Source organism: Peromyscus eremicus, chromosome 4 (genome assembly GCF_949786415.1).
Source record: "Peromyscus eremicus chromosome 4, PerEre_H2_v1, whole genome shotgun sequence".
NCBI classification, from domain to species: domain Eukaryota; kingdom Metazoa; phylum Chordata; class Mammalia; order Rodentia; family Cricetidae; genus Peromyscus; species Peromyscus eremicus.
In genome coordinates, this window is record NC_081419.1 from 118,360,988 (window position 1) to 118,372,395 (window position 11,408).

General features: G+C 42.7%; 1 protein-coding gene across 1 annotated transcript; it reads right to left on the reverse strand.

The window, feature by feature from the left end:
- Positions 1-818: 818 nt before the first annotated feature.
- Rbbp9 (RB binding protein 9, serine hydrolase) lies at positions 819-7,613 on the reverse strand. Its single transcript, XM_059261558.1, has 5 exons — positions 7,441-7,613; positions 5,800-5,842; positions 4,514-4,619; positions 2,223-2,308; positions 819-1,847 (listed from the first exon to the last, which is right to left on the reverse strand). The coding sequence occupies exons 1-5, from the start codon at positions 7,537-7,539 to the stop codon at positions 1,621-1,623; spliced, it is 561 nt and encodes a 186-aa protein (XP_059117541.1). The 5' UTR covers positions 7,540-7,613; the 3' UTR covers positions 819-1,620.
- Between the last annotated feature and the right edge of the window lie 3,795 nt (positions 7,614-11,408).

The window sequence follows — 11,408 nt, forward strand, 5'->3', positions numbered from 1 at the left end:
TGTGACTTATATTGCATTTAGAAACCCCTAAATCATTTCACAACAGCTTTGCATCCCATCTAGGGATAAAAGTGTGGCAAATCACATTTCTGTATCTGTCACAGATTCTGTGTCATCAAGTTTAAGTACACTGGAGATCTTGAGCATCACAACAGTCAGGAAATTCTGGGAAATAAAGGTTTTATTTTTATTTTTTTACATATGATCCAAGTACATTATAAACATGAGTAAAAAAAAAAAAAGCAAAGAAAAAAAAAAACATGAGTAAAAATGTCATAATGAAACCATTTTATACATCAAATATATGCTAATATAAAAGTACACTTTTAAAAAGGGGTTCTTTTTTGTGTGAGTATAAGAAAAATCTTGGAATGATGCTTAAATGATCTCTAGAAGTTAAAAGGTTGAACTCTTTACAGAATTAAACTTGAATCATGGAAAAGTTCTTTTTGAAGATACTTAAAACTTAACAGTACAAATTGCCCCCTTGTTTTCCACCGTTTAGCATTACGTTCATTTTGGTTACCTTAGGCCTTTCTTTGAGACAAGGTTTCTCTGTGTAGTTTCTCTGTGTAGTACTGGCTGTCCTAGAACTTACTCTGTAGACCAAGCTGGTCTTGTAGCTTTTGCAGACCTTTTAATTACAGTGTTGGCAGCTAGCATAATTCATACACACACATACACGTATATGTTCCCTAGCTTTAAAAAAAGACATAAATATTTGTCACATTTCTGTATTACAGCACTCTCACATGACCTAATCCTGCTAGTCTTACTGAAGTTGGTATACAGGTGGCAGGCTGTGCAGATATTGGAGCTTCCTGACTCGCATCCTTATATGTTGGTCCCTCAACCTGTCAGAAGGACCTAGGAAGTGGGGTGGGGTCAGGGATTTGAGTGATGAAGACCCAAGTTTGAGTTTACTACCCTGAGCCAGCTTGAAGCAACAGCTAGAGTTTTGAGTTCTAAGAACATTTTGGACCTTTAATCATGTTTACTTCCCCCAGTAACAGAAAAATTTTACTTCAAAAAGGAAAAGATGTCACTCATATACTTTGTATGAAAACCTGTTTAGTTTTTCTTCTTTTTTTTTTTTTCTTGAGACAGTTTTGCTAAATATTTAGCATAGGTAGGCAAATTCAAGATCCACCTTCAGCTTCCCAAGTACTAGGGTCTCATGAGTGGGTAACACCTTGCAAAAGCTACTGAGTTATAATTTGGATTGAGACTCAGGATACCTGGGTCTATTTGTTCTTTCTTTTCTGAGACAGGGTGAGGCTAGCCTTCATCTCCTGGTCCCCTGCTTTCTCTTCTGAAGTGCTGGGATTACAGGGACACAACACCATGTCTGGTTCTACTTCAGACTTACTCTCTGGATCAACAGGATAGCTAAACAAACTCCCTCTGTGTCCCTTATCAATACAAGGAAAAATACTGCTATAGTTACAGCTTTTCAAGAAGATTCAAGTCCTATGGGAACTGAAGATGCTAGTGACTTAGGGTGAGTGTTCAAACAGGATTGTTTTTCAGGCACTTAACCGGACATTATATGTCTAGTACTGGGATAACAGATGCTCTTCTACCCCATCCTGGCATGTTACAGGGCAGGCGTCATCCTGACTATTCTGGTACTTTCAGCATAGACTTCACCACACTAATCAGTTCATTAAACTCTGTGTTCTGAAAGTGACCACGGTCGGTGAACTTGTACAGTTTGGCGTCCAGCCTATCTGCCACTTCTTCTTGTTCCTTCCAGGGAAGGAAGGGGTCATCAGTGGAGCCAAACTGTACAATGTGAGGGCAGTTGGCCTTGATCTTCTCCCACTGCCAGGGGCGGCTGAAGTACCCTGTAGAAAAAAAAAATAGCCTATCAATATGCATAAATAGTCACTCTAGTCATCTGAAAATACCTAGTGGGGGCCCTCAGAGGTGCAAAGGACCAGGGGCTTGAGTTCAGAACAGTTCTTCAGTTTTCCTATCTCTAGGGCTTGATACCATACTGACTTGCAAAGACTAAGTAAGGCTGAAATAAAACCAGGTCCAGGGATTCATTCAAGACTTCAGGTTGGAAAAGAGATCTGCCTTACCTCCAAAGGTAGGTGGAAAACCTCTCATTTGCTATTGTTTTTTTAGGGCTGAGAGAGAATAACTACTTTGTAACTTGAGCAGTCTGTCCTGTGTCTAGGGAAGGGCTTTCTTGGGTGTTCTCCCTAAAGACTTACCACTTGCACGCTCGTTTTCATCCCCCAAGTCTGACGTGTACGCAGACACCAATACAAGGGCATATACCTGATGTGTCTCTGCATACCTGCGGTGAGAAAGATAGTGTCAGTAATACATGGTGTTATTAAATCTGAAAAACAGTAAGCCACGTGATGTGAGGTCACAGAAAGGTAGCATATGCCACTGAGACAGATGGAAAACAGCAAGAACATCTCTCAATCACTAACGTGTGCATCCATCCACCTTTAGTATGTGTCAGCATTATTACGTAATTTGGTCAGCATTCTGATTCAGATTCCTGGGCTCAGCCCCAGGCATGGAGTTCAGAGAAATAGGATTAAGGCCCAGGAACCTGCAATTTAAGAAAACATGGACATTGCCAGAAAGATACTTCTATTGCCCCCTGTACATTCATTCTCGTTTGTGTCATTATAATTGTCCCCACTCCCAAACTATCATTGGCTCCTTAAGGGCAGGAAAAGCCTCACCACCCTCTGACTAGCACCCTACCAGCAGACCAGCAGCTCACTATTTGCAGATGCCCTCGCTCAGCCAAGAGCAGGCTAAGGAAAGGTGTGAGACGTCTGAAGAAGCTTTTTGCTAGGGAATGTTTAGGGCTAGAATTTCATTCTTGAGAATAATCCTTCCCCCCCCCCCCCCCAGCTGGTTACTCAAGAAATATCAAACCACAGAAGACATGAAAGGAAAAGAAGCACTAGATTGAGTAAGACTGCCACACTTTACACTTACCTTAGTATTTGTCCCCTACGGATAGCCTTAGTGCCGTCATTATACCCAGTAAATTTATACTGCCTATATTTATAAAGGCGTTTAGGTCAGTTCCCTAAACTGAATTTATTTTCTCATGGACTGAGATTAAACATTTTTGACAAGATAGCCTTCCCATTACATCAGGGACACACAATGTTGTGTCCCACTATTGATACCAAGTTTGATTGCTTGTCAAGGTGTTCCCAGCACTTTCTACTGAAAAGGCTCAATATCCCTTCGTAGTTAATAAGTCAGCTAGCATGTCCCTTCTGATTGTATTAGTTGCCTGTACACACTCTTACACTAATGATTTGGGCATCATTTTTCTTTGCCTCTCAACTTTAGAAGGTTGCCAACAATCCTAATAAATTCAGAGGACTTATTAAAAATATTACATCTTTACCAATGGCTAGTAAACAAAGAAAAGGACAGAGTGTGTTACAAATTCACTAATTCTGTGCTAAATTACCTTTTTTTGTTGTTGTTGTTTTTTTGAGACAGGGTTTCTCTGTGTAACAGTTGTGGCTGTCCTGGAACTCACTGAGATCTGCCTGCCTCTGCCTCCCAAGTGCTGGGATTAAAGGTAAGCACCACCACTGCCCAGCACTAAAACACATTGTTATCCCCACCCCCTGGACCTATGTAGCTGAAAGGTTATAAAATTTGGCAAGATTCTATGACATACAATTCATATAGTATCTTGAATAACCGCTTGGAACAGCCTTTGTTACCAGGGTAGGAAATCTGGAAGAAGCCCAACCTCAGACAGCTTGGCCAGCTAATTCTTACCCCCAGGCTGGTGGGGAAGATAGGAGATTTTGATAGAAGCAAATGGGTGTACATGTGAATCCCAAGGGTTAGGGGGTTGTAGGTGGGTAGGGGTAAGCAACCTCTATTCTCCAGGAGGTATTTATTGAACATCTACTCTGTCTCTCTCTCCTAGGCACTGCAATACCTTGTTAGTGAACAAAGTCCCACCTTCACAGAGCCTCCATTCTAATAATAGGGGCAGACAAGAGATCAATGTATGTTGGATGGTAAAGTATTATAGGTAATAAAATATAAAGGAGATAGGAGCCAGTAGGTTGAGGCTACTCTCTTATATGGAATTATTAAAGATCTCACCCAAAATGGGACATTTAAGCAGAGACACTGTAAGAGAAAGCCAGGCAGCTTGTAAGATAGTGTTCCTGCTAGAAGGCTGAGCAGGATAAGGCTGGTGTGTACTTGGCATATTCCAGGAACTACAATGACGTCAGTATGCCTGGTTGGGAGAAGAGAGACATCAGAGCTGAGCAACAGGAAGCTTTGGAGCTACAGAAACTTTAAAAGGATCACTGCACCTGGTAAAAGCCATTGGTTTCTTTCAATCCCTTGGCAAACAAGGAAGAAATTAGGGCAGATGATGTTACCACTTTTGAGGTCAGCACTTTTCCCTCTGCAATGGAAACTTAAACTTATTTCCCAAGCAAGCATGGCTACAGCCCAGACCGTGGGCAGCAATTCTACAGGGTCATACCTCATGGCTGCGATGGCCCCGGAGCTGTGGCCTATGATGATGGTCTTCTCATCACAGTGCAGCTCTGTCTCCATGAAGGGCAGCCAGATGCTCTCTCGGGCTGTAACTGTGTTCAGGGTAAAACAGTCTGGTACTCAGCGGGGGCAGTCTATATGTGATGCTGTCCCACCTCTCTTAATAAACAGGAGTTCACCACTTTTTTTTTTTTTTTTTTGACAGGGTTTCTCTGTGTAGCTTTGCGCCTTTCCTGGGACTCACTTGGTAGTCCAGGCTGACCTCGAACTCACAGAGATCCGCCTGGCTCTGCCTCCCTAGTGCTGGGATTAAAGGCGTGCGCCACCACCGCCCGGCTAGTTCACCACTTTTAAACTGAGGCCGAAGTGGGGGATGAGGCTGTTTTAGCAGAGCCCAAGACCTCTGTCCTGTGATTTTAGTAAAAAGTTTTACTCCCCCACCATGTTCTTATATTTAAAAAAAAAAAAAAAAAAATATTACAACCGAAGTGAAGCTTCCCTCTCGCTTCGCCCATTTTTTCTTTTTTGAGAAGGAGCCTCACTATGTAGCACAGGTTACATGTAATTTTCTCGGTAGCCCACATCAGAATTCTCTTGTCTCAGGTTCCCAACTGTCAGGATTAAAGGCATATACCACCAACACTGGTTTCAATTCTGAAATTTTCATGTAAAAATTTGAACTTTGGAAACAAATTCCCCCAAGCTGGAGGTAGAGTTCAGAGGCCAAGCGCTTGCCCAGGGTTGTGAGACCCCCAGGTTCAGTCTCAGCACCAAGGAAAACAACACACACACACACACACACACACACACACACACACACACACACTTGACAACATTCTAAAACCCATGTATAGTATATATTATTTCTTTCCTGAACCAAGACACACCCATAACAAAAGGGAAAATCTTATATTTTTAAATATTTAGGAACTCAACTAGATTCTGCAAGGCTTCATTTGATCTGTTGTAACTAAATTTTGCCTGAAAATGTCTGTGGACACTTAACAGGGAAAATAAAGTTGCTAGCTTACAAAGTTAAAAATTAAATTTTACCATGCCCAGGTGCTTCTCTTGACTTTCACTGAAATCTTCCACATTTTTTGGCTTACACCTGCCCAGAGCTCCTTGTTTTACTCGTTATTAGTATGTATTTATCTTTGTTCTTTCACTACCATATCCCTGCTTTTTAGCCCCTCACTCCCCACCCCACCCCCAAATGGTGAGCTCAAAATCTAAGAGATGAGGCTTTTCAAAAACAAGTTTAAAACTTACTTGGGTCAGGCATGTTTTTAGCCAAACACTGGAAACCAGGAATCTGAGATATAAGGGGGAAGAAAAAGCTATAATAAAGAGCTTAATTGCAACTAAAACTTTGCAAAAAAAAAAAAAAAAAAAAAAAGTGACACCTGAGATGATCTTGCTCAATTCAGTAAATATTTGCTGATATTATGAAATGAAATGGATTAAGTTGTGTTACAGATGAATATACACCCCATATATAGTTCTCTATCCAGCTTTGTAGAACTCCACAGAGACCGGTGTCTGCACTTGCAATCTATATTTATCTCCAAGGCATGTATCTATACAGAAGGTCTATGAGAATGTGCTAGAGACAGAATAACCTGAGCCAGACTGTGCCCCAAAAAGAAAGTAAAAAATAATATAGAGACACCATAGAGAAAGTTGGTGATCCCATCCTATTGGCCATTTCCAGCTCGACCTGAGTTGTTAGCTTTGCCCACAGCTTTCAGCCACAACCCTGAAGTTTTATTCCAAATGGATTCTATTATCTCCTGAAATTCTATTCTAGAGGCCAAAGCAGCAAACTGTCTAACTGGGACTATGGGAGAAAGAAGGCTTTTTCTTTTCTTAAAAGTCAAGCAGCACAGGATGAGCTGGGGTGCAATGCTGTTTCTATAAAGCTCACAAATAAGCCAAATTAAACAGTATCATACAAGATTATACACAAGAGTTCTAAAACTACTTTAAGTTTTAAAAAGTGTAGCAAAAGGGCCAGGACAGCAGCTCAGCTGGCAAAGGCACTTGCAGTGCAAGCCTGGTGACCTGAGTTTGATTCCCAGACTCATGTAAAGGTAGAAAGAGAACGTGTTCCACAAAGTTGTCTTCTTACCTCCACATGAGCCTCCTGCATACAATCATTTAAAGAGAAGCAAAATGAACTTCAGACTGTCATAGGGATAGGACAGGAAGGAGACAGATCCAGTTAGAAGATACTGGCAATGTTCTAGAGTTTAATCTGGGCTGAGACTATGGCTCAATGGTACAGGGCACACAATCGAAGATGCCTTGGGCTTGGATAGCACCGGAATTTGTTTTTCTCAGTGTGGTAGTTTACTACACGTTATGTACATTCTTTGTGTATATTAAATGTCACACGGCGAATTTTTTTTTTTTTTTTTGGTTTTTCGAGACAGGGTTTCTCTGTGTAGCTTTGCGCCTTTCCTGGAACTTGCTTTGGAGACCAGGCTGGCCTCGAACTCACAGAGATCCGCCTGGCTCTGCCTCCCGAGTGCTGGGATTAAAGGCGTGCGCCACCACCGCCCGGCTTCACACGGCGAATTTTTAAAAAAAATCTAAAGCAATGATTATTAACATAAAATTATCTGGGAAACCTCCAATCTGAACTGGCCGAAGATTGGAGGGAGGGCATTCTCTATAGTTGCAGAACAGGGTTCCTTTCAGTTTCAAGAACTGAGCCCTCCGCTTTTTGAGCTGCTTCGCCAGGCAAGATCCTGGCCACGAGTTTAGATCTAAGGCTGGGCAGCACCGTCGAGGACTCACACACTGGGCTCATCTGGAGGAGAGTGGGCATAAACTCGAGCCTCACCCTTCGTCCTCCCTCCCTCCGCTCCGCGCCAAGCTGACCGAGGAGCAGGGGCTGAAATTCCTTACCTGCTCCAGCCTCTTTTTCACCCACCCGTACCAGCCGTGGGTGGCCACATCCCCGCCTCCGTTCCCGGGAACAATCACTGCCTTGCTAGGGACCGCCATGAATGCAAAGCCAGAGACCCCAGCCCAGCTCGGACCAGCAGGGCTCAGACCTAGACTGCATCCGGCCCAGAGCCTGCACTGAGGCCTTCTGGGAATTGTAGTCCTTGCATACCCTCAGGTCCTTGCCGCCTTTGCTAAAACGCAAACTCAAACCCTGTGAATTACTGTCAAATATCAATCGCCTTTGATTTCCCTTTTCCGGCGTTCTCATACTCCTTATGAAGTACTGGTAACAACATGCTTATAATGTGTTATTATTAGGCATACCAATACTTTAAGGAATGATTCTCTCCTCCCCCCTCCCCCCCAAGTAAATTTTCGTTAATTTAAGACAGTCTCATTATGTAGCCCCTACTGGCCTGGGCTCTCTATGTAGACCAGACTGGCCTAGAACTCACAAAGATCTGCCTGCCTCTGCCTCTTAAGTGCTGGCATTAAAGGAGTGTGTCACTATATTCAGCTAGAATTATTTTATTATTTATGTGTATGTGTGCCGCTTGCGTGGGGGTGACTATGGAGTTCGGAGGAGAGTGATGGGTTCCCTGGAACTGGAAGTAGCCAAATGTGAGTGCTGGGAACTGAACTCCAGTCTTGTGAAAGAGCACAAGTACGCTTAATGGTTGAGCCATCTCCCCAGCCCCATTTTTGTTTTTTTCAATTATTGTGTGCATGCACACATGATGTGTGTATGTTTGAACATATTTGAGTGTGCGTGCAGAGGTCAGAGGACAACTTGAAGGAATCCTTTCTCTCATTATATCAAGTGGGTCCCGGAGACTGAACTCAGGTTGTTCAACCCGATTGCTGCTGGCTTTCTTCACTCTTACAGAGTCTAGGGCCCTGGCCATGACATGGAACTGCCCACATTCAGGATGGGTCTTTCTACCTCAACTAAATTAAGACAATCTTCCACAGACATGCCTGCAGATAACTTGATCTCGATGATTCCTCATTAAGACCCTTCTCAGGTGCTTCTAGGTTGTGGCTAGTTGACAATTAAAACTAGCGAGCACAGGGAGTTGTTGATGAAATCAGAGGAGGAGGGAAGGAAAGGACACTTTGCAGAAGGGGTGAGGCAGGCAAACCAGGAGAAGAACACAGAACCAGTTGTCTTGAGTCTGTTCCTTGAGGTGAAAGTCATTGAGGTGAGCGTGTAAACTGCATTCTGCCAAGAACAATGTGAGCCTTGGGTGTGGAAATTATGCTCAAATCTTCCCAGGCTACCTCAGGAACAAACAGCCACATTCTATTGGGTTTTTTTTTTTTTTAAGAATGTGTGTGTGTGTGTGTGTGTGTGTGTGTGTGTGTGTGTGTATACACATGTAAGCCAAAGGTCAATGTTGAGTATCTTCTATCATTTTCCACTTTACATTTGATTTCTGAGACAGGATCTATCTGTGAACCTGGACATCACTGATTTAGCAAGACTAGCTGGCCAGTAAGCTCTGAAGATCTCTCTGTTCCCTAGATGTTGGTCATGGGCTGTGTCTTCAGTATCCATTGCTATCCACTGCAACTAAAGCTCCACTTTCACAGATTCATGCAACAGCCTTTCAGGGCTTCTTTGCAGAGAATATAACCCTGTCATTGTTAGTTTTAGCAGCTTCCAAGAACTTGGAGCAAGTCTCCATGCCCTCTTATTTCAATTATTTATTTTTAGGTTGCGTCTCATTGGGTGCTCCTGAAGGGCCAGCTTTCAGCAGCTCAGGAACTGAAGGCGAGATGTGGATAATCAAACAATTGACTTTTTTATCTGAGGGAGTAAAACTTAACTCTCTGGGACCAGTAAAAAAGGGGAAAACAAGCCAGGCGGTGGTGGCGCATGTTTTTAATTTGAGCACAGTGAGTTCCAGGAAAGGCGCAAAGCTACACAAAGAAACCCTGTCTCGAAAAACCAAGAAAAAAAAAAAAAAAAAAAGGGGACACACACACACACCTTCAACATGTCAGGCCTCTCTTATTTTTTCCCTTACATCCTTCCTGGTGTTCTCCTTCTAATGCTTTCCTTCTGTCTTCCTCTGACTCTATTTTTCCCTTACAGCTTATATACCCCAGCAAAATCTTTTGAGTAATATAAAAATTACAGTGTAGTTACATTCTATTTTTTAAGTGAATGATTACGATGAATACAAGTAAAAAATAGCATGCTTCCCATATCCCTTACATGATTAAACATTTTATGTATTACAGGTGAAAAACAAATTATTCCCAAGAGCCCACATACATTCATGTCTAAAGTAACTTGTTATAGATTAACAAAGTGTAAGCAGGCAAGGTATTTTTCTCAGCCAGTTCTTTTACTGGCAGGCTGCATTTTGCGGTTACAAAGAAAAGATCAATCATTTTATTATTTGTCTCAAAATGTAATCTTATAAAAAAATCAAAATCTTAACTTTTATACGTGAAAAACAATCAGTTCCTCAGCTAAGACTCCTAGTAATAATGGAGAGGGTGCCCGAACTGGCCCTCTCCCGTAATTAGATTGGTGACTACCCTAATTGTCTTCATAGAACCTTCATCCAGTAACTGACAGAAGCAGATGCAGATCTACAGTCAAGCACTGGGCAGAGCACTGGGAGTCCAGGTGAAGAGAGGGAGGAGGGTTTACATGAGCAAGGGGAGGGGGTCAAGATCATAACGGGGAAACCCACAGAGATAGCTGACCCACGCTCATGGGAGCTCACGGACTCTAGAAACAAAAAGCTAGGTAGCCTGCGTGGGACCGACCTAGGCTCTGTCCCTGGTACATGAGCTGGCTGTTTGGAACCTATTCCCTATGTTGGGATACCTTGCTCAGCCTTGATGCAGGAGGGGAGGAGGGAGGAGCTTGGTCCTGCCTCAACTTGGTATGGCATGCTTTGTTGACTCCCATGGGAGGCCTTACCCTTTCTGAGGAGTGAAGTGGGGGGTGGGGGTGGGGTGGGGATGGAGGTGGGGTAAAATAAATAAGAAAATTTAATAAAAAAGATAAAGAAAAACAATCAGTCATTTCCATTTTAAATCCTCAGGGTGCATAACCACTCAACAGTTTTTTTGTTTGTTTGTTTTTTGTTTTTTATTAAATCATATCAGGAAGCTAAGGGCAGAAATGGGTACAAGGAATTAATCATTGCCTTTGATCACCTATCCTAGCATGAGGGCAATAAGCAGAGCTATGCTCAATAACAACATGAGGTTTTCAGAACATGTAGTCCTCAGGAATCCGTCTCTCCAAGGCTTTCTTGGTTTTGCTGGCTGCCCAGTTGTGTCCTATGAGTTCCAAAGTTGCTTGCTGTTGTGGAATAATCCTTTTGTACACTGTGAAGATGTGTCTTTGCCAAGGTGCATTCTGATTGGTTTAATAAAAAGCTAACTGACCATTAGCTAGGCAGGAGGTACAGGCAGGAGAGCCAGACAGAGAGAACTCTGGAAGAAGGGCGGAGTTGCCAGTCGGACAGAGAAGCAGCAGCATGGGCAGTACATAGATGAGGTAAACAAGCCTCAGGATAGCACATAGATTAATAAAAATAATTTAAGTTGTAAGAGCTAGTTAGTAATAAGCCCAAGCTATCAGCCAAGCATTTATCATTACTAATATGTCTCTGTGTAGTTATTTGTGAGCTGGCTAGTGGCACAAAAAATTCCACCTACAGCTTGCTATTACTCTCGAATGTCCCCACCCCCACCCCTGCCCCATCAATTAGGTAGCCTTAGCTAGGCTGGAACTCATTATATAGATCAGGCTGGTTTTGAACTCACAGAGGTCCACTTAATTTTGCCTCTTGAGTGCTGACATTAAAGACATATTTGCCGCCATTCCTAGCAAATCCCTTATATTTTGTATGCTTACAAAGTCAATACCATGTGGCTATTTAACACTAAGTCCTACT